We start from the raw sequence: 22,442 nt of genomic DNA on the forward strand, positions 1-22,442 counted from the left end.
GAACGACGGGAAACCAGGGAGGAGTCCTGTTCGAATCCTTCAGACGTTGACAAGGTACAGCCGATGACGGCGAGTCAGCAGTTGCGGTGATCGGCTTCTGGGCATGTGAAGAGTGTCCAGTGTTTGGGGGATGCCGGTTAAGTGCGTCAGACTCAGGAGCCGGTAGAGCAGCTAAGCGGCCAGGGAGCGAGCCCGCCTCGGGGCTTCTGCGCTGGGACACCGACTCCTCGGCCTCCTCCTTCTCTGCCCGCCCGCCCCCTGTCAGGTGTGCCATTGCCGAGCATGGAAGGGCCCGGCAGCGCCTCCCAAGGGGTGAGTGGGTTGGCGGCCTTGCTGGGGGGGGGGCCTGCGGCGGTCCCCCCCCCTTTCTCCGTCCGATGCTCTATGGCGGAGCAGCGAGCGCTGCTTCCTCTCTGCCTGGCCCTGCTCCTAGAGTGAATGCTGCCTGGAAAGGCTTTGAGGGCCCGACAGTGAGCCACACCCGCCAGGAGCTAAAATAAGTGTCCTAAAGTGCATCCAGGCATGTGGGGCTTGGCGGTTCCTTAAGAAGAAAGGGAGGAGAGAGAAGATCAGAGGGAGAGACCAAGGCAGGCTGCTTCCTGGCGATCCTCAGAGCCTTCTAACGGGGCGAATTAGTTGGCCAGTCAGAGCCATTCCCCTTCTCCCATTGCTCTCTACATATTTTTAAATTCATTTTATTTTTATTTATCACATTTTTATACTGCCCAAAATGCGAGTTCTCTAGGCAGTTTACAAAATAATAAAAACCAATAAAAAGAGTAACACATTAAAATTTAAAATGTTAAAACTATTAAAACACAATTAAAACACAGTTAAAACAATGTCTAATTGTTTATATAAACAATTGTGGGATATGCAGCGACAGTGTCCTACAATATGTAGGATATGCAGCTGTTGCATGGGATAGAAACCATGGAAGAAAAACGTTTCTGATGTTCCTTCCCTTATTTCCTGTTCTCTTTCATTCAGTTACACAAAGGGCAGGGGGTGGGGTGCTGGCTGCTGCTTCTTGTTCAGCAGGTGGTGGAAGCTTGGACTGAATCCTTGTTCTCTCTCCGCTTCATAGTTGCCGCTAACAGAGCAGAAACTGAACGTGGACCAAGGAGGGCCTGCCCTGACGAAAGCCGCCTCCCGGCTGCCCATTCCTGGCCTGCGGCCCAAACGGCCAGCCACTGGCGAGAATGAGCCCCCCAAGCAGGACTGGGTGAGACTATTATTACTATTATGAATAATTCATACACCACTTTTCAACGAAAGCACTGAAAGCAATTGACACAGAAAAATAAATAAAGATGGTTCCCTATCCCAAAGTGGCTCATAATCTAGAAAATATAAGGTGGGCACTAGCGACTAGAGGGAAGCTGTGCTGGGGCTGAAGAGGGACAGAATGTGGACTGGCAGCCTCCTGTGTTTCCACCTGGAAAGTACTGTGTGCCTCTGGGTAACCGTTTCCCTTTCTCTTCAGAAACGAGCTCGGATGGGGCCTGCCCCCACCAAGAGAGCCTCCATGTCTGTTGCCACATTGCGGCCGAAGGCACCTCTTGCAGCCTCCGTCCACCGCAGCCAGCTTGTGTCTGGTAAGCTGCATGTTATGTGTGAAGCTGGCAGGCTAACAGCCCTGTGGGTTTGTGTTCTGTCATTCTTGAACAAAGCTCTTTTTACAGGCCGCTGTCGATCATCCTCCCGTGCGGGAGTGGCCATAGGAGCAGCTACCACCACAGGTAGGAGATGCAAGAAGGGGTGGGCCATCCCCACCATGGCCTGGTGGCAGTGGGAAATGATGAATAGGCTCTCCTGCTTATTTCACTTGTTCCTCCCCAGTGATGACGCGGCGGCCAGTACCTGTACCAGCTGCTCCTAAGCCAGGTAGGGACCAAAGATCAATCTCTGGAACATGGCTGGGAGTCCTCCCTGCTGCTGCTATGATTGTCTCCTTTCTGTCTCTCCATAGCAACTACAGGAGGAGAGGAGAAGAAGCGAGCTCCCTGGGACCTGAAGGGGCAGGTGAGCGACCTCCGTATCAAAGTGGGTGCTTACAAGGAGAAGACCCAGAGGCTAGCTGGTGAAAACGAGGCCCTGAAGCAGCAGCTGGATGGACTGGAGAAGGAGCTGAAGCACGCGATGACCGAGAATAGAGAGCTAGGGAGCAGGGCCAGGTGAGTGGGTGGCTCCAGACAGTGAGTGGGGTGGGTAGGTGTGGAGCAGGGGCTGTGTCTTGAGGTCTTGTACTCGCTTCTAGATTTGACCTTCCTCTGCTCTCTACCCCCAACCTGTTCTTTGTAGCCTACTGGCTTCAGAGCTGCAAGTCTGTCAAAACCAGGCTGAAGAGAGACGTCAAGAAGCCTTGGAGCTTTCAGCACAGAAGCAGCAGCTGGAGGAGACACTCCAAAGCAAGACCCGGGTAATCGGGGAGCTAGAAGGGGTCAAAAGAGAGATGGTGGAGGCCAACGGGGACCTGGCCACCCGGCTGCAGACCAGAGAGGTGAGTAGGTGCTGGGAATGCTGTGAGACAGTCTGTTCCTGCTCTATGATAATTCCCAGAACAACAGCTTGACTCCAGATGCAGGTAAGTAACCTGGGTCCCTCACTGACACATCAGCAGTAGGGGAATGGGAGGACTTGGTCCATCTGCTGCCTTGCTTGTTTCTAAGTTGTGGGGTGGAGAAGGGGGAAACCTAGTTGTGATTACTCAGCAGTGTATGAGAGGCACTCTGTATATGAGCCCCTGGTGGCACAGTAGTAAAACTGCCACCCTGTAACCAGAAGGTTACAAGTTCGATCCTGACCAGGGGCTCAAGGTTGACTCAGCCTTCCATCCTTCCGAGGTCGGTAAAATGAGTACCCAGAATGTTGGGGGCAATATGCTAAATCATTGTAAACCGCTTAGAGAGCTCCGGCTATAGAGCGGTATATAAATGTAATGTAAGTGCTATATGCTCTTGGCCCAGACAATAATCTGAAAGCAAGTTGGTGCTGTTCTGCTTCTGAAGTTAAGTAGGCTTGGATGAGAACTCACTCTTAAGTGAAGAGTGTGAGAGCTGTGTTGGGAGGTGAAGAAATCTGGCCAAGGCTTCCTGGCCATCTGTGTAGACCACTCTAGCTGGACAGGTGTTGCATTTCCCTTCACCAAATGCACACTGCTGCCTCAGTGTAAGATCCTGGCTTGTGTGGCCTACATTACTTGTTTTGACTAGAATCTTTATTTACCATCAACATGGGTACAGGTACCTACACTACCAGATCAGGACCCACCTTGTTCAGCTACTCTTGTGAGGATCCCGGCAGCTGCTGGGTGGTCTCTTTCCCCTCCCACTGTGGACTGTTCTCTCTCACTCCTGTCACCCAAGCAGCAGATGACTCCTTCTTGTATTATATCATGCCAGGCTAAGGCACCAATGAGAATGCATTGGCAATCTGGCTTCAGGCCACTTGTAGATTACTCCAGGCTTCCCAACCTTTTTTGTGTCTGTGGCACACCTAGACTGCCCCACCCACCCCCAAAATGGGACACATTGGCCTCCTTTCTCTCTTTGTAGTAGGCTTGTGCCCGAAACGTTTCGGAGGCCATAATGAAGGCCTCCGAAACGTTTCAGTGCTGGGGGCAGTTTCGGCGCCGAAACGCCGACGGGGGTAGCACTTTAAGGGCGGGGGAGGGTGTACTCACCCCTCCCGCTGCACTGTCATTTTGAAGCCCCTTAGGGCGGCAGCGTTCCTCCCTGCCGCCCTGTTTCCCCCGTTGACTGGAAGTCACGAGCACGTGTGCTCATGACTTCCGGCCACTTCTGGCCGACAGGGGAAACGGGGCGGCAGGGAGGAACGCTGCCGCCCTAAGGGGCTTCAAAATGACAGCGCGCCAGTGGGGGAAATGCGGCGGGAGGGATGAGTACACCCTCCCCCGCCCTGAAAGTGCCACCCCCTGTCGGCACCGAAGATCTCCGTGCACATCCCTACTTTGTAGTGGCTGAAGCTGCTGTATTTTGATTTATTTGCAGTGACTCAACTATAAAAGCCTGGAGTTTATATTTATTTTATTAATATTATATTGCTTTATTATGGTGTTTGCTAATCATGTGGACTGTTAACACTTTGTGATCTACCCTGAGCAGCAGGCACAGAGCCAGCCGAGTGGCGGCCTGTGTCCAGCCCCGCTCGGCGGCCCCCTCCAATATGCCCGTGCATGTGATGTCATGCTCATGGGGGCGTGGCTCAGGCTCCATAGGAGCCGAGAGCTAACTCCCCCCCCCATGCCCGGGCCGCCGAGAGCCCGGGTGAACTCTTTGCCAATTATTTCAGGCAGCTCCGACTGCCCGATAGAATGTTTTTCCCTTCCTCTTCCTCTCTGGAGGGAGAGAAAGGGGAAAACATCCTATCAGTCAACCGACACTGCCTGAAATGATGAGCTGAGAGCTTGTTGGGGCTCTTGGCAGCTCCTGCCATGCCCCCTTGGTCACGTGACAAGGGGCGTGGCCTGGGCTGCGGAATGCCACGCAAGCTCTCAGCTTGTCATTTCAGGCAGTGTTGGCTGCCTTATAAGAGAAAGGGGAAAACATCCTCTTCCAGAGGGAGAAGAAGGGGAAAACGTTCTATCGGGCAGTTGGAGCTGCCTGAAACAACTGGCGGAGTGTTCACCTGGGCTCTTGGTGGCCCAGGCGTGGGGAGGGGAGTTTGCTCTGGGCTCCTATGGAGCCCGAGCCACGGGGCGGGGCTCTTGGCAGCCTTTCCCCATTGGTGGCCTGGGTTCTTTGAACCCTTTTGCCCAATGGTGGCTCCGCTGCTGCTGAGCAGCACTGCACTGGAAGGCTAGGATAGAAATATTTTAAACAAACCAATAGATCTGCATGCATGGCACTTCATACAGAATGGTTTCTGCCCTAGAGGGGCTCACAGTCTAAAGAGGTAACATAAAGGAGTCAACAAAGGAGGGAAAGGAAAGCGGAGGCAGGGAATACAAGGAACATCTGTAGTTGTTTGGTGTATGTGGGCTTCAGGTTTGTTATACTTTATTTATTTATTTATTTAATACATTTCTATACCACCCAAAATGCAAATTATCTAGTTATAGTATGCTGGTCCTTGCCAAGTCTGTAATGAATGGAGCCTTGGTGTTTCCTCTTTCTCTCCTGGTGCAGCCCAACGGAAACAGCTTCAGGAGGATGTAGAGCTTGGAGGGGTGGCTTCTGCTTGGGTCCAGGGCAGGGCTGCACAATTTTGGGCCCCCCAATGATGTTGAACTATAGTTCATCGCCAGCCAAGTTGGAGATGATGAGAGCTGAAGCGCAACAATAGCTAGAGGACCAGAGTTGCGCAGCCTTGGGGTAGTGCAAGCCTAGACCTGCCTCTCTTACTGCCCCTGTTCTGTATGTAACCCATTGCACTCGAGGGTGTGTACATCTGACAGTTGCTCTCTTCCTGACTGTAGGCAGAGCTGCGTCTAGCAGAAGAGAGTCTGGCCCAGCGAAGCCAGGACAATGAGATGCTGCGGGCCCAGGTGGCAAAGCAGGAGCAAAAGCTCCATGAGTTGGAGATGGAGCGCCGGTACCTGCACAACATGGTGCAAGAGCTGAAGGTGATTTGGAAATGGGGAGCAGGCAATGGGCCAAACATCCCCTTCCCCCCAGAGGGGCTCCAACTATTTGTCCCTCAGCTTTCTGGGGTTGGGTGCTGATGGATTCCTCCTCCTCCTCTTCCTTCCAGGGTAATATCCGTGTCTTCTGCCGTGTGCGCCCCTTGCTGGCCTGTGAGAAGGAGGCCCAGAAGGGGATGGGTCATCTCCACTTCCTTCCAGACAACAAGAGCCTTGCGCTTTCCAAGGCTGAGGAGGTATGGGCTGGTGTGGTGTCCCTGCGTGCCTAGCTTCACCCTTGTGCTTGCTTTTGTGTTGGGCAAGAATGGAGAGCAAGACCCACAAAAGTTCAGTTCCCTGCTGAGGGAGGGAATGGCCAGCTGCCATTGAGAAGGTAGCAGTGGGGAAATGAGAGCTATGAGGTGGATTTTGGGGCGTGAAACAGTGAAGCAAGAATAGCTGGGTACATAAAAGAACTTGCTGCACTCAGAGACTGGGCATGGGTTCTCTTGTCAATCTTCCAGAGTCCTTGTGTGTCAAAAAGCATGTAGGCAGAGGCACACTCCAGTAGGCATAGTGTATCTGGATCCTCAAAAGTCTTTGATCCTTCCCAAAGGCTCTTGAGTAAGCGGTCCTGCAATGAGATGACTGCTCTCTTAAGGAAGCGGAGCTGGTTAAACAGAAGAAAGTTGAGTGGATTGGGTGGTGAAAGCTTCCTTGGTTACAATGCTGCTTCTGCCTACAGTCCCACACTGGGCGAGAGCGCAAGGATGACATCACATATGAGTTCAATTTCGACCGGGTCTTCCCACCACCCAGCTCTCAGGAAGATGTCTTTGAAGAGATTGCACTGCTGGTGCAGGTATGAGTGGGGATGTAACAGGGAAGAACAGAAGTGTGTCCTCACTGGTCGTATGCTTGATGCCTTCCTATCCCTCTGCCACAGTCTGCCCTGGATGGCTACCATGTCTGCATCTTTGCCTATGGGCAGACTGGAAGTGGTAAGACCTACACTATGGAGGGGCCAGATGAAATGAGCCCGGACACCGCTGGTATGATCCCTCGGGCAGTGCAGCAGATTTTCAAGGCATCCCGTGAGATGGAGACAAAGGGTTGGAAGGTAAGGCTTGGGTTCTCACTGGCCCCTTTCAGGATTTTGTGATTGTGTTTGTGGGCAGGGTCCTGAGGGAGCACACAAGCAGTGGTGCTCCAAGGTAAGGAGGAGATGCCCTCCTTGTTGCAACACACCTCTGTCTCCTCTTACCCTCGCCCCACAGTATAACTTCACAGCCAACTTCCTGGAAATCTACAACGAGTCTCTGCGGGACCTGCTGGTCTTGCGGTCTGAGCAGAGTTCTGAGCTGGAGATCAAGAGGGTGAGCCAGAACACAGAGGAGCTCTACGTCTCCAATCTGTCCTACATCCCCGTCACCTCGGAGAAGGAGGTAGTAGCAGGCCTCCCTACTTGTGTGAGGGTGGACCGGGTGCTAGCGGGGGTGCTGTCTGTGTGTGGAAATGCCTGCTGCAAGAGTCTGTCTGGATTGAAACTTGATCCAAAGCGGGAGGGCATCTTTTTCTTCCCTGGGATTGGGTTCTCTGCTCTCTCTGGTGTCCATGCAAACCTGTTTCTACATTCAAAGCCTCTGCAGCACTAAAGCCAGGGGAGCAACGCTGTTCTAAGATGCTGCTTTTTAAAAATATGTTCAGAACAGCAGCAGTGTGGAGTAATAAAATGCAGCCACAGTCACCAGCTTTGGACTTGTAAAGCCGCAGCCTGCCATCAACACACGGGTTGGTGGTTCTCATGCAGGGAAAAGGGAAAAAGAGAGCCATAGGTGAATCCTCTCAGGTCACATCCAGACACTGTCATGGGGCTTGTGGCAGGCAAGCATGTGCGTATGCAAGCTCCTGTTAAGAGTTTCATTCTGCAAGGCAGTGGACCTTGCCCTTGCTCACAAAGAAGTCAGGGGCTGGTCTGAGTTTGGGGAGCTGGGAACTCCTTCTGGGAGCTCTGCTATGGGGCTGAGGAGGCAGCAGTCCTGTGTCCATGTTCTGAGCACCCCTTGCCTTGCCCGTCGCTTCTGCTGATGCCCTTCTTTTTCCTGGGGGTCCTGCTCAGGTGCTGAAGCTTCTGCAGACAGCCAAAGCCCACCGATCAGTGGCCAAAACAATGCTCAATGAGCACTCCTCACGTAGTCACAGCCTCTTCCAGCTTCGCATTGAGGGCCGGAATGCCAGCCAGGATCTGCAAACTGCCTGTGAGTGTCTGGGGTGGATGGGCAATAAAGCAACCAGGTTTCAGGGAGCGGACCCACCATCTGCCTGCCCTCCTAGGGCTTGGAGAGCATCGGGTTGTGTGTTCTGCTTCTTCCTCCATGCCTCATCCAAGCCCAAGTGTTCCGCACTCAGAGTGCAGCATTTCTAGAGGCTGCTCTGTGTGTGAACGGCCTGCAGTAGCAGGCTATAGACTAGTGGTGGCCCAGCAGCCCTAGGATTCCCACCCACCTGCTGGGAGTGTGCCTACCTGCCTCGGTTCTGACTGCTCTTCTTGCCCGCCTGCAGCTGTGCTGAGCTTGGTGGACCTGGCAGGCAGTGAGCGCCTGGACAAGTCTCTTTCGAAAGGGGAGCGACTCAGAGAGACTCAGGCCATCAACAGCAGCCTCTCCAACTTGGGATTGGTCATCATGGCACTGAGCAGCAAGGTAACCACTGGCTCTGAACCCTCATCCTTTGACTTCTCCACACGTACGCCTCCTAGAGTAAATAGGAAGAGAGCAAAGTGTAGAAAGCAAAAAGGTGTTGTGACCAATGTTCAAAAGCCTCACTGGCCGCAATGCAGGTTTCTCCCAACTCCCCAAATTCCCAACCTGAACTCACGATTAAAAGAGGTGATAGAACATGTGAGCATAGATGGCGTTTTTCAGTTGAGAGAGACATTGAGGATCCTGCAAATGGTCCCTGATTTGCAAATCCTGAGATCAAGAAGCAACCTTGGCAAACTCTTTAATCCATACTCCCTAGGAGTGTGACATTAGTAGGGAACACCCATGATACTCACAAGAACTCATGATTACAAGAAATGATCTCCTTTGTTTTTGATTAGAACCCAAAGGTCCACTAGCCAGAGCTCGATGCAAGAGAGTAGCTCAGGGAGCAGACATATCCCTATGATTAAGGGGCCAGGTGCCTCTAAACATATGCATGACTCAGAACTTGATTTTCAAAATCGGAACCAAGCTCACATGCAAAATGTGGCATGCAAAAATAGATTCTGGCTTCCCCCTTCCGAAGCTCTCTTGCTTTCAGTGGCCTCCTCCAAAAGAGGAAAAACCTCTTACTAAGCAATTGGGAGCTGGAAACACTTTCTGATCATCATCCAGAGGTCTATTTCTGGCCACCCCTGATTTAAACTGCCTGCTGCACCTCTTTGAACAGTAGCTGCCTGGTTCTCCTCACTTTGAATGCCTGGTGAAGAAATAGAGGCTTGGCACATGAATTCCTAGGCATGAGGCAGTTACTTGTCTTAGGGCTTGCACTTGAGGATTTCCTTCTGTATTAGTAGAGTGGCAAAGAGATGAGGCTGTGAACCTGGGTGTTCCCAGTTCAAATCTTGCCTTTGCTGTAAATTCTCTAATGTAGCCTTGAGCAAGACACTCTCTCTCTCTCTCCCTCCCTCCCTCCCTCTCCCCACCTCTCTCTCCCCATTTCTCTCACTATCTGCAATATGGGGTTAATAATACTGACCTATTTTGCAGGGTTGTTACAAAGCTTCCTTTTGAAGAGCCTGTGTATAGTGCTTTGGATGTTCCAAAATGCAATAGAAGTATCACAAGTGTGTGCCTTGCATATTCTGTCTTTTGCACACATTGCTTGTTCTAAGACCAAAGCAGGGCTGCACAACTTTGGCCCTCGAACTGTTGGTGGACTAAAACTCTCATCATCCCCAGCTACAGTGCCCAGTAGTCAGGGATGATAGGAGCTGTTGTCCAATCCAACATCTGTAGGAGGGCTGAAGTTGCACAGCCCTGCTTTATAGCTTGAGGATGAACTGCTGATCTGGCCTCTTTTGGCCTCCCTTTGCTTCTGGTAGACGTCCTGTAATGGCTGAGAGGAAGAAAGACAGGTTAGGTCTGGTGAAGCAGGCTATACATTGGGTAGTCCTCTTCTTAAATCTCAGGGGCCTTGGCTGTGGCACAGAATCCATTAACAAATCGCCAGGGCCAAATGGCATCCACCCAAGAGTTCTGAAGGAACTCAAAAGTGAAATTGCTGAACTCCTAGCAAAAGTATGTAACTTGTCCCATACTTGTCCCTACAAGTATGTAACTTGTCCAGAGGACTAGAAAGTAGCTAATGTAACTGCAGGAAACTATTAGCCAGTTTAACTTCTGTGCCAGGTAAAATGGTGGAAAACATATTTAAGGACAAAATTGTTAAACAAATAGAAGAACATATAGAGCCAGGGTGGTGTAGTGGTTAGAGTGCTGGACTAGGACCAGGGTGACCCGAGTTCAAATCTCCATTCAGCCATGATACTAGCTGGGTGACTTTGGGCCAGTCACTTCTCTCTCAGCCTAACCTACTTCACAGGGTTGTTGTGAGGAGAAACTCAAGTATGTAGTACACAGCTCTGGGCTCCTTGGATATAAGGAGCGGGATATAAATGTTGTAGTAGTAGTAATAACAACAACAGGTCTTGCTGGAGAACCAGCATGGCTTCTGCAAAGGCAAGTCTTGCCTCACTAACCTTTCAGAGTTCTTTGAAAAGGCCAACAGGCACGTGGATAAAGGTGATCCAGTTGACATAGTGTACTTGGACTCCCAAAAAGCTTTTGACAAAGTTCCCCACCAAAACCTCTTGAGTAAACTTAGCAGTCATGGGAGATAAGTTCATGTGTGGGTGACAGAACAGGAAACAGAGGGTAGGAATAAATGGATAGGTTTCATAATGGAGGGAAGCAAGAAATGGGGTCTCCCAGGGATCTGTACCCCAGACCAGTGCTCTTTAACTTGTTCATAAATGATCTAGAAGTTAGGGTAAGCAGCAAAGTTGTCAAATTCACAGACACTGAATCATATAGTATAGTGAAATCCAAAACAAGATGTGAGGAGTTCCAAAAGGATCTCTTCAAACTGGGAGACTGGATGACAAAATGGCAAATGGATTCAATGTAAGCAAGTATAAAATGATGCATATTGGGGCAAAAAACCTCACATATACACTGATAGTGTCTGAGCTGTCAGTGACTGACCAGAAGAGAGATTTTGGGATTGTGGTGGACAGCTCATTGAATGTGTTTGATTCAGTGAGCAGCAGCTAGGAAAAGGCAGCTTCCATGCTAGGGACCATTAGGAAAGGCGATTGAAAATAAAAATGCTAATATTATAATGCCCTTGTACAAATCTATGGTGTGGCCACACTCGGAGTGCTAAATACAGTTCTGGTCACTGTATCTTAAGAAAGGCATTATAGAACTGGAAAAGGTACAGAAGAGGGCAACCAAGATGATCAGGGGCCTAGAACTCCCTTTTGAGGCTAGACTACAGCATCTGGGGCTTTTTAGTCTGAAACAGAGGTGACTATGGGGAGACATGATAGAGCTGTAGAAAAATTATGCATGGAGTGGACAGAGAGAAATTTTTCTCTGCTCTCACAACACAAGAACCAGGGGTCATCCCACAAAACTGAAAGCCAGGAAATTTGAGACCAACTGAAGTACTTTCTCACACAGTGCCATGTTTTCTCTCTGTTTTTCATGTGTGTGTGCAAATAGTTTTGTTCTGGGCGCCAGTATCAAGACAGCATGTGTTCACATGCATTCAGAGTGGGGCCTTCCTGATTCAACCTCAGCGGGATCTAAAACTTACTGAGCGGACATTAAAAAAACTTGTGAGCATGTGCACGCCTTAGAGTGCATCATTCTACACATTGTACAGCGCGTAATTAATTTATGGAATTCCCTGCCACGGGATGTGGTGATGGCCACTAGCTTGCGTGGTTATAAAAGGGGCTTAAACAAATTCTTGGAGGATACATCTAGCAATGGCTACTAGTCTGGTGACTGTAAGCCAGCTTCAGAGACAAGATGCCTCTCAATACCAGTTGCAGTGGAGCAGCAGCAAGAGAGAGGGGATGCCCTCACCCACTGCCTGTGGGCTTCTCAGAGGCATCTGGTGGGCCACTGTGTGAAACAGGATGCTGGACTAGATGGGCCTGATCCAGCAGAGCTGTTCGTTTGTTCTCCTTTTCCTTCCAGGAGGCCCATGTCCCCTACAGAAACAGCAAGCTGACCTACCTCCTCCAGAACTCGTTAGGTGGCAACTCCAAGATGTGAGTCAGTTGTGGGGGGCAAGCTGCTATGTGAAGGGCCGCTGGAGGGGTCAAGGAGAAAGTAGATCTCATTCCCCAGCACACTCCAGGGAAACAAGGCAGTGCTGTCCCTTACTGCCTCTGCTCTTCCTTTTCCAGGCTGATGTTTGTGAACATCTCTCCCTTGGAAGAGAACTTCTCTGAATCTCTCAACGCCCTCCGCTTTGCCAGAAAGGTAAGGGGGGTGGGGAGGGACAAAGAAACAGGTGATGGCTTCTGGGCCTCTGTGTGTTATAAGGCTGAGCAAGACTCTTCTTCTGCTTGGAGAGCTGCTGCTGCTCAGGGGAGACTGTTCCAGATGGACTGAGGGTCCGACACAGTTTATTGGGTCCTTGTCCCTGGGGGTGACCCAGATGAAGCCACCGCCTCCCAACCAAATTGTCTTGTGCTGCAGGTGAACGAGTGTGTCATTGGCACGGCGCAAACCAACCGGAAATGAGGACAGCAACATCTATGGTGGTTGCAAATAATTATTGGCTTGTGTTTCTGTGCTGTTAACTGATGCTACGCTGCGTCCTGTACAGAGATTCCGTGAGATGGCGGACAGCTCAGAATCTTTTTCTTCTGTCTTCTGGATCTTGTCTTTTTTTAATGATCAATTTTTTGTATTCAAAATTCTGTATTAAAACTGGCATAAGCATTCTGTTTTGGCTCTTGTCAAGCATATCCTCAGTTGGGAACTGCCACCCCTGTATCTCATGTGGAAGGTGCAGGATTTATAAATGGAGTAACCTTCCATGTATCTAATAAAATATGTGTCCTCAGAGAAGACAGGGCCAGTCTGGCTGGTGCTGCTTCATGAAGAGAAGGGGGGGGGGGGCTTGCCACGTTGTATTGAACTGTTTCCCTACAGGTGTAGTAATGTTCCAAAAAGGCTTGCAGGGAGGGAGGGTCAATACCTTGCCCATTGTACCCCTACCTGCCCCTCTTTTCAGGCTTTCGATGCTGAACAAGAAACTACATTTTTTTGTTTTTCCCACAAGCATGAGGAGCTGCCTCCAGCTTGCCAAAATGCTCATACAGTAGCTGAGGTCGTTACCAAACTGAGATTGGGCACAAGGTCTGTTTCGATATTCTGTGCCATCATCACTTACACGTAGCATGTTACAGAGCAACAAGACATTTTGCCCAGGAAAAAAAAGCAGCACAAGAGGAAGATGGCGGCAGGGAAAGGAGGCATAGGTTTGAGCCCCTTTAATGGTTTGGGGAGCTTCTTGAGTCCTTGGCTCATTGCTCACAATGAGGGAGGGAGCAAGTGAGCCTGTAGTAAGAGCCTCAGCCACTGGCAGAAATGGAACACTGCCACTTGGTAGCCCACTTGTTCAGAGTGATGCACCACCAGCCTCCAGAGCCACTCTAGTCTCTATAGTAATTAAACATCACTATCTGTGCAAATAATTGGTTTGAGAAAAGGCTGGTATTTTCCAAAAGCTAATCAACAGTGAGATGAAGAATGACCACTAATCTGACTTTCAGCTCCCTGCAAATATTCTTAACAAAACTGATTGCTATAAAGTTATGTCTCATCTAGCTAGTCTTGTGTGGCAAAAGTACACTGACTTTCTCTCTGTATAGTTAGAACTGAGCCCTGTCTGTACTTCCATCATTATACTCTGTGCTGCAGTCATAAGAGGGTTGTCCAAAAGGTAGGTGTAGAGCTGAACAGGTTCACAAAGTTTGGTGCTGGATTGTGTGAGACTCTAGTATATGCTCTCCAAACCAAATAACCAGGGGAGAGCTGTAGCTGGGGAAAATTAGAATAGCTTCCTGCTATGATAGGGGGACAGTATACTGTGAGAGAGGGCAGCAGTTATTGGGGGAAAGGGTGGCTTGATTTGTGTGATGGTGATTAGAAGAAAAAAACAATTCCTCACCCATTTTGAAGGGCAGTTGACAGTCAAAAGCTTCTCTTGCTGAACTTGCAAAACAAGCCTCCTTTGCAACAGAATTAAGCACCTGCCTTTGGGCAGTTTACAATATATGGAAAGTATGCATTTAGTGCTTTAAAACACAGCGTATTGTATGAAAATAAGATATACCCTATGTCATGTTCTTTGTGGCACAAATAAACCAAAAGACCATCGAGAGTAAGTCCATAGTTACTGGGGCTGTTCCATCTTGTAACTTTGTGACAGTTTTGTACCTTAAACTACATGGCAGGCATAGATCCAACCATACAATGTTCCTGCTACATCTGTTGGATTCCTGATGGTTAAAGATACTGGGGTGTTGTTTTTTCCTGCATGTGAGAACTGAGAGCTGTTGCTCTAGTGTGCCTGTTCTGGCCAGAGTAAAAAGCCTGGTCCTTCAAGAGCTCTTTGCATACTACAGGATGTACCTCCTTCATCTGCACACCAAGTGTTCCATATAAATAAAGCAGACTTTACTTTTGGGTTTCTATTTGATCCCGTTTCACAGATGGCCTTAAATATGTAAATAAAACATACATGTCTATATTGCTCTTCTTCTAAAGAGCCCAGAGTCGTTCATATGCCTATACTGATCCTCACAACAACCCTGTGAGGTAGATTAGGCTGAGAGATTAGTGACCGGCCCAGAGTCATCCAGGTTTCCGCGATCCTAGTGTGGCACTCTTAGCTTCTACAGCACGCTGGCTGATGTGAAAACTCGGGCAAAAGAGAACGGGGTCAAGGCTCCCTCTGGGGCTGCTGCTGAAGAGCATTGTGACGTTCTTTGGACTGCTGGCGAATCAGGCAAGGACCCCAGCAAGGAAGCCGCCGCTCTGTGGATAACTCGGTGTTTGCTTTAGCAAGGAGCGACCCAAACATTGCTGCGTGGCGCGGCCGCACTCTATACTGCTCCTGCCTCCTGAACTGGCACCATGAATTAAAAAGTAACATTTTACTCCAGCCCGTTTTGATCATTGTGCAAGCAAGAGAGCGCAAAGACTCATTCGGTTCTTATCCTGCCTTTTCTTTTTAAAAAGCCCAAGGCTGCTAACAAGGTAAGAGTCAAAATAAAATCAAGGCATACTAAAAGCAGTTTGCTTTCTTATTCCAACCGAGCCACTGGTGTAGCTGGAGGAGGGCGGCGCCCTGGGCAGATTGCACGTGCCGCAGCCCCCACCCCGTCTATGGTGGCGCCCCCCCACACACACACCCTTTGCGGGAGGGGGGCGAACCAGCACAAGCCCACCCTTCCCGAGCTACACCAGGAACAGACGAGGTTTGGCGGAAAGGACGAGGGGGCAGCCACCCCAGTCTTGCGTTTCAGCTGGGAGACAAACCTTGCGGCTAAGGAGCAACCGAGCGGCGCACCCAGCAGCGGGCAGCCAGGAGAGAGGCTGCTGCTCTAGTGTTGAGGTGGCCAGCCGGGTAGGCAGCTTGGAGGCCGCCTTGGGCGTCTACTGAGTGGAGAGACTGGCTGGGTGGAAGAAGAGATGTCTGTAGAAATCCAACAGGTGAAGCTTCTTTCTACTCCCCCCGCCGCGGCCGTTGAACCTTTGGGGGGGGGGTCAGGAGGCTTTAAAGGGAGTGTGGAGAGTCATCCTTCCGTAGTTCTGTTGTTGTTGCTTTTAACCGTAGAGAGCGTGATTATTTCGGGGCTCCAGCCAAAAAGCGAGTTTCCTCCAGTCTGCTTCCTTGCTTAAGAGTTACCCTGTTTGCCCCGCGCATGGCGGCTTCTGTCACTGCAACGGAGAACGCGAAGGCTGAGAGCCTCTAAGGCTGTTGCCCCGTCTCGGCAACCGTACTTCTATTAGCAGGCGGCCATTTTGTGGGCCGAAAATCGGCGTGAGCATGCGCAGAAAGCTCCCTCTGAGCCCTGCCAGTCGCTGTGCCGAACTTCTCCCGCCCCCAGGCCACTGGCGGCCGCCATCTTATTGTACGGAACGCCAGCGGGGTCAGGTTCTGAGACCAAACAGCTGCTAAGATGCCCTTATCTGTCCCAGAAAGAATGTTCCTGCAGCCCCCAAAGAAAGTGGAACGATAGGGTTCCCCCGGCAGGAAGGGTAAGGAGGTTTTCCCCACCGGAATGTTCCAGGCGGAAGCCGGTTGCGCATGCGCACCGGGAGCTAAACGGACAATGAAAGGTGGGCGGTTTCTCTTAATCTCCCGCCTACGCTGACCTACTCAGTTGTTTATCCACCAGCAGCAGCCTGTAAGAAAAGGAGGACTAGACTGGTACTCGTAAATACAGCCACAGAGGCGGCCCATAGTTGAGAATGGACCAGTCCGAGGGGGCGTGACCTAGCACTGTCTCAGGAGGGTTGCCGTTGCTGTCAACGTGAGGCCACGTGGGAGGAAGTGGGCGGGAGTCTTCCGTACGGCAGAATGGCGGCGCCCAGAGGCCGATGAAAGAGATGGACGCGACTTTGCCGTACGTAAAGATGGGCGGCGGAAGGGCGGAGTATGCAGAGAGGGATAGCGGCTAGAGCGACACACCGCTTGGAATTCTGATGAGAACAGTTCCTCCACCTTTATGGGGGTGCATCGTGAGCAGAACTAAAGCTATTCTTTTTTTTACGTGCCGAGTTAGTGCGGCGATCCACGCGCAGGTCGAGTAGGGGCCGCCTAAGGGAGACCGCGGTGAGACGCTTTGGCGAGCGCCCGTCTCTATGGTGAAGGAGAATAGAGCCGGTCTCTACCTGTAAGGAAAGATGGCGGCGTCCGCAGGGAGGGCGAGGCGGAGACTTCCGATCTTGCGCGGTGGGCTGGGAGGGGGAATCGATTCTCGTCTTCTGGCAGCCCGAGAAGGAGCAGCAACAGCAGCAGGAAGAGAGAGCGAAAGAGCTGCCTGGGAGTAAGGCCGCGGCTGCCCCCCTTTCCCGCCCTCATCCCCACCCCCGATGAGAGAGGGGTGGTACCTGGAGGGACGGGGCACGGCTTGCTTTTTCCGCAGCTGGAAAGCCCCAAATCTCTGGCTCTGGGGTGTTTTTCAGCCCTCGCTTTTCTCGCCTTAATATCTTTCCTGGGGGTCCTGCTCGACTGACCCTGTGGGGAGGGGGTGTTTCTGTTTTGCGTGTGCCCCCCTCCCCCCCCGCATGCTCAGCCTTGAGACAGGACATGCTGGGTGGGGGGTCACTGCTCATTCATCATGCACCCTGACTGTGGTTCTCCTGCCTCTTTTCTCTTCCAGGTGCCCGGGCCTCCTTGCTGGCTTGCTTGCCAGTGCTGAGGGAGGGGACTGACAGCAGGGTGTTTCCTGCCCCCACCTGAGATGTTGCTCCCGCTTGCTAGTTCCTCCAGCTGTCACTAGGCCTGGCGTGGGGCTCCCCGCCGCCACTGACATGGCTTCCTCCTGCAGCAGCAGCAGCAGTATTATCATTTTGGATGAAGATGATGACGGTCCCCCTCCTCTTCTGGCCCCGCCTGTGCCAAATGCAGAGCCTGGTCCCAGCAGTGCTCCTCTCCTGGAGTCATCTGTGCCTCCACCTCAGGCTAAGGGCAGCTCATGTCCAAAGGCCACTGTTGTGGGAAAGGACCCTGCCAGCCTCAAAGCAGAGAATGACCGCCTCTTTGCAGAGGTAAGTCCCACCACAGAACAGGACCCCCACCTCAATGTGGACTGATACTCCGGTGCTTAGGAGAAGTCTACCTTTTTTCTGCTCACTCTTAGGGGAATGTGGAGGGCCCCTTCTATTAGAGTTTCTGTCTGGTTTGCTTCTCACACCTTTGTCGCCGATTGCATTCTTTGGCTGCTGTAACAATAATTCTCCTGAGTCGTGTGGCAGGACTGAGTTGCTGGAACAGTTGGCATTGCAGGCACCTTTTCATCCTCTGTATCTGATAGTGGCACATGTATGCTGGTCTAAGTTTAGTACTCATATCTGAGGGTGGGAAGTAGGGATGTGCATGAACCTGTTCGGAGGCCCTTTTACAGAGGGCCTCCCGGTACCTCCCTGTTGCCCCTTCCTCGGCTGGAAGTAGCGGGTGCGCATGCACCCGGCGCGCATGTACACGCATGTCCCCGTCCGAGGACAGGGAAGGGGCAGCAGGGAGGTACGCTGCCACCCCCAAGGCCTATCTAGTCCAGCATCCTGTTTCTCACAGTGGCCCACCAGATGCTGCTGGAAGCCACAGGCAGGAGTTGAGGGCATGCCCTCTCTTCTCCTGTTACTCACCTGCAACTGGTACTCAGAGGTATCCCGCTTTTTAGGCTGGAGGTGGCCTATAGCCCTCCAACTAGTAGATCTCTCCTCCATGAAGTTATCTAAATCCCTCTTAAAGTCATCCAGGTTGTTGGCTGTCACCACATCTTGTGACAGAGAATTCCACAAGTTGATTATGCCTTGTGTGAAAAAGTACTTTATTCAGTTAGATTTATATGTTGCCCTACACCCATAGGACTCAGGACCAACAAACAGAAGTTTGTTGGTCCTAAATTTCCTGGCAATCAATTTCATGGGATGACCCCTGCTTCTAGTGTTATGTGAGAGGAAGAATTTCTATCCACTTTCTCCACACCATACATGAATTTATAGACCTCTATCATGTCTCCCCACAGTCATCCTTTTTCTAAACTAAAAGCCTCAGGTGTTGTAGCCTTGCCTCCTAAGGAAGGTGCTCTAGGCCCCTGATCATCTTGGTTGCTCTCTTCTGCACCTTTTCCAGTTCTACTATGTCCTCTTTTAGATGTGGTGACCAGAATTGTACATAGTACTCCAAGTGTGGCCGCACCATAGTTTTGTATAAGGGCATTGGTTCATTTTGGTTTGTTTGTGTAACACATTTGTATACCACCCAAAATGCAAGTCTCTGGGCAGTTTACAACAAAACAATAAAAACAACAAATAAAAATGGTTAGCAGCTTTACTTTAAAAAGTATTAGCAGTTTAATTATCAATCCCCTTCCTAATGCATGGAATTGGCCTTTTTCTCAACTGCAGCACATTGAGTCGACTGACTTGACTCTCGCCAATGAGTTGTCCACCACGACCCCAAGATCCCTCTCCTGGTCATCCTCTGTATCTGATGGTACAGAGGATACAGCACCAACAGCTCAAATCCCATGGGTTTTTCGTCCCAATGTACATCACTTTGCACTTGCCAACACTGAACCTCATTTGCCATTCTGTTGTCTACTCACCCTGTTTGGAGAGATTCTTTTGGAGCTCCTCACAATCTGTTTTGGATTTCAGTACCCTAAATAGTTTGGTAGTATCTGCAAATTTGGCCACCTTGCTTCTTACCCCAACTTCTAGATCATTTATGAATAAATTAAAAAGCACCGGTCCCGGTACAGATACCTGGGGGACCCCACTTCTTACTTCCCTCCATTGTGAAAACTCTCCATTTATACCTATCGTTTCCTGTCCTTCAACCAGTTACCAATCCATATATGTACTTGTCCCCCATCAAGAGTCTTTGATGAGGAACTTTGTCGAAAGCTTTTTGGAAGTCCAGGTATACTATGTGAACTGGATCACCTTGATCCACATACTTGTTGACACTCTCAAAGAACTCCAAAAGGTTGGTGAGGCAATATTTACCTTTGCAGAAGCCATGCTTGTTTTCCTCCAGCAGGGCCTGTTCTATGTGCTTAACAATTTTATCTTTGAGGATGCTTTCCATCAATTTGCCTGGAGCACACATTAAGCTAACTGGCCAGATCTCCTTGGGATCCCTTTTTGAAAATCAGTGTTCCGTTTGCTACTTCCCAGTCCTCTGATACGGAGCCTGATTGTAGGAATAAGTTATATTTTTTTGCAGGGAGATTGGCAATTTCACATCTGAGTTCTTTAAAGACCCTTGGATGGATGGTGGCCCTGGCAATTTGCTAGTTCTTAATTTTTCCAGACAGTTTAGAACATCATCTCTTGTCACTTCTGTCTGACTCAGTTCTTTAGCCTCTGTCCCTGAAAAGCTTGGTTCAGGAACAGGTATATGCTCAGAATCCTTTGCCGTGAAGATGGACACAAAGATTTCATTTAGCTTCTCTGCAACCTCCATATCCTCCTCAATAATCCCTTTCATGATGTCATGATGAGGCAGCAATTAGGGTTTGTCAAGCCAGCCTGGGTTTGTCAAGAAGAAATCTTTTCAAATTAATCTTACATCTTTTTTTCAATCAAGTTAGTATCTTTCTAGATCACGAGAATGCTGTGAATGTAACAAGTTGATTTCAGCAAAGCATTTGACAGTGTCTTCCATGATGATGTTTTGGCTAGCAAATGATCAGGTGGGATCACAGTGATTGGAGAACCATCCTCCAAGCATGCTTATGAATGGCTTCTCCTTAAGGGAGGTTTTGAGTGGGGTGCCTCAGGGCTCTCCTGGGCCCAGGACTCATCAACAGTTTTATCAATGGCATAGCTTTGATGAGAATTCCCTCTGCCCCTTCATCCAACATCTTAGAAGACTCCTGAATAGAATTCAAAGTGACTTTGCTATAATGGATTACTAGGCTGAAACAAACACAATGAAATTTAACAGGGATGAATGCAAAGTTCTGCTCTTAGGCAAAATATGCACAGATAGGAAATACTTCCCTTGGCAATAGTACATGTGAAAAGGATCTTTGTTGCAGTCGATTACAAGATAAACATGAGTTAGCAGCGTGATGTACCTGCAAAGAAGGCTAATGTGATATTAGTTTCATTAATACGACTCCAGTTTCCAAGCAATGAGAAATAATCATTCTACTTTGTTCTGTGCTGGTCAGGCTACACCTGGAGTACTTCATCCATGTTTTTTAAAATTATTATTTTACATTTATATCCCACTGTCGCTCCAAGGAGCCCAGAGCAGTGTATATGGTTATGTTTATCCTCACAACAACCCTGTGGGGTAGGTTAGGCTGAGAAATATGTGACTGGCCCAGAGTCATAACAGTGAGTTTCGTGGCTGAATGGAGATTTGAACTCAGGTCCAACATTCAAACCACTACACCACACTGGCTCTCTGGATGCTGCATTTTACGAAACATGTAGACTAAGTGGAATGTGTTGGAGGACAGCCATGAAGATGGTTAGAACAACAGCCCTTCTGGATCAGGCCCAAGGCCCATCTAGTCCAGCAACCTGTTTCGCACAGTGGCCCACCAGATGCCGCTGGAAGCCTACAGGCAGGAGTTGAGGGCATGTCCTCTCTCCTGCTGTCACTCCCCTGCAACTGGTACTCAGAGGCATCCTGCCTTTAAGGCTGGAGGTGGCCTGTAGCCCTCCAACTAGTAGCCAATGATAGACCTCTCCTCCATGAGCTGGAAGGCAAGTCCTATGAGGAAAGGTTGAAGGAAGTGGGTATATTTAGCCTGGAGAAAAGACTGGGGTGAAGGTGTATGATGTTACACAAAAGTGGACAAAAACTTGTTCTCTGCTGCCCCAGAGGGTAGGACTGTATCTGTTGGTCTTAAGGTACAGGAGGGTAGATTTTGGTTGAATGTTAGGAAAAACCTAAGAGCAAGAGAATGGAACCAGTTCACTACTGAGATAATGGTATCTCCTTCTCTGGTGGTTTTCAGTCAGAAACTAGGCAGCCACCTATTAAGAAAGGAGCATTGGCTTGCCGTGAAGGGTTGTTTTCCCCTATGTTCGGAGCGCATCAGATAGGGTTGTGTACTGAGCATGCTCGAGACAGAACTGGATCACATGACATTAATTTCCTGTTGCCGAAGGCGTCCTAGCCCCAGTTCCGGGGTTGTCGCAAAAAGTGTGAGAAGTCAGTAGGAGAGAGTGGAGTACGGAAGACTCTACATGAGAAAAGGCTCAAGAGAAAAAATAATTAGGCCATTCCAAACTGTAGCAGAGAGAGGACAGGTAAAGACAGAACAGCCTGATACTATAGCCCTGGGAGCCATCTTCCCACATACAAAAAAGGAAGGTATAGGAAAACCACCCAATATTCCCAGAGGAGAAAACTTTAGGACAAGACATCCGGGTGGGGCTGATGAGTTCCGAACACAGGGGAAAAGAACCCTTCATGGTAAGCCAGTGTTGCTTTCCCCCCTGTGTTGGAGCTCATCAAGGGACTTGCCAAAGCGGAGAGACGATAGAAAGGGAGGGCAGGATGTTTCAGACCACTTGTTGGAGAACTCTATGATCGAAGGCCGTCTGGGGTGTAGAAAAAGAGGAGATTTTATAGTGTTTAATGGAGGACCATGTGGCCACTTTACAAATTTCCGAAAGGGGAACTGAAAACTCTGCTGACGTGGCTGCACTTCTTGTGGAGTGAGCCATGACCCCACCAGGAGGAGGAAGATTAAGGATAACATAAGCAAAGAGAATACAAGATTTTATCCAGTGTGCCAGTGAGGCCTTGGAGACCTTGTTGCCCAACGAAAAAGGGTGAAAAGAAACCAAAAGGGAATCCAACTTGTGGAGGTCCTTTGTGTGCTTGATAGAAACATGAAGTGCGCGTCGGACATCTAGCTTGTGCCAGATCTTTTTCCGGGGATGGGATGGGGATGGGCGAAAGGGCAGGATGATGTCCTGAGATCTGTGGAAAGAGACGTTGATCTTTGGGATAAAAGCTGGGTTGAGTCTGGGAACTGCTGAGTCAAGTTGAAACATGCACAACTCCTTGCAGACGG

At 49.9% G+C, this 22,442-nt stretch overlaps 2 protein-coding genes across 14 annotated transcripts in view; both read left to right on the top strand.

Annotated features, from left to right (window-relative positions):
* The first annotated feature begins 15 nt into the window (after positions 1 to 15).
* On the top strand, positions 16 to 12,597 carry KIFC1 (kinesin family member C1). 3 transcript variants are annotated; one of them, XM_053296923.1, is made up of 17 exons: positions 16 to 312; positions 1,088 to 1,225; positions 1,487 to 1,598; positions 1,686 to 1,742; positions 1,843 to 1,887; positions 1,973 to 2,177; positions 2,305 to 2,503; positions 5,441 to 5,587; positions 5,716 to 5,841; positions 6,330 to 6,446; positions 6,531 to 6,704; positions 6,862 to 6,960; positions 7,704 to 7,842; positions 8,147 to 8,286; positions 11,842 to 11,915; positions 12,054 to 12,129; positions 12,349 to 12,597. In XM_053296923.1, exons 1-17 carry the CDS (start codon positions 283 to 285, stop codon positions 12,391 to 12,393), a joined length of 1,923 nt encoding a protein of 640 aa, XP_053152898.1. In that variant the 5' UTR covers positions 16 to 282; the 3' UTR covers positions 12,394 to 12,597. The 3 variants fall into 3 exon arrangements, with proteins under 3 accessions (XP_053152898.1, XP_053152897.1, XP_053152899.1); XM_053296922.1 differs by having other exon boundaries at positions 17 to 312; positions 6,862 to 7,029; XM_053296924.1 differs by having other exon boundaries at positions 17 to 265; positions 6,862 to 7,029.
* A 2,191-nt stretch (positions 12,598 to 14,788) lies between these two features.
* Positions 14,789 to 22,442, top strand: part of DAXX (death domain associated protein) — a 39,029-nt gene continuing 31,375 nt past the window's right edge. For 3 of the 11 annotated variants that reach the window (XM_053296907.1, XM_053296916.1, XM_053296917.1), the window contains exons 1-2: positions 16,569 to 16,715; positions 17,052 to 17,439. In XM_053296907.1, coding sequence (XP_053152882.1) covers positions 17,203 to 17,439 — 237 coding nt within the window. In that variant the 5' untranslated portion in view covers positions 16,569 to 16,715; positions 17,052 to 17,202. The other 8 variants (XM_053296908.1, XM_053296912.1, XM_053296910.1 and 5 more) reach the window with 8 other exon arrangements.

Source organism: Hemicordylus capensis, chromosome 2 (genome assembly GCF_027244095.1).
Source record: "Hemicordylus capensis ecotype Gifberg chromosome 2, rHemCap1.1.pri, whole genome shotgun sequence".
In the NCBI taxonomy this organism is placed as follows: Eukaryota; Metazoa; Chordata; class Lepidosauria; order Squamata; family Cordylidae; genus Hemicordylus; species Hemicordylus capensis.

Excerpts from the sequence above, each read along its gene's own strand:
- KIFC1 (XM_053296922.1), top strand. The coding sequence starts at position 283 with ATGGAAGGGCCCGGCAGCGCCTCCCAAGGG. Across the intron at positions 1,743-1,842 it reads AGGAGCAGCTACCACCACAG|TGATGACGCGGCGGCCAGTA; the intron begins GTAGGAGATGCA and ends GTTCCTCCCCAG. Across the intron at positions 5,588-5,715 it reads ACATGGTGCAAGAGCTGAAG|GGTAATATCCGTGTCTTCTG; the intron begins GTGATTTGGAAA and ends TCTTCCTTCCAG.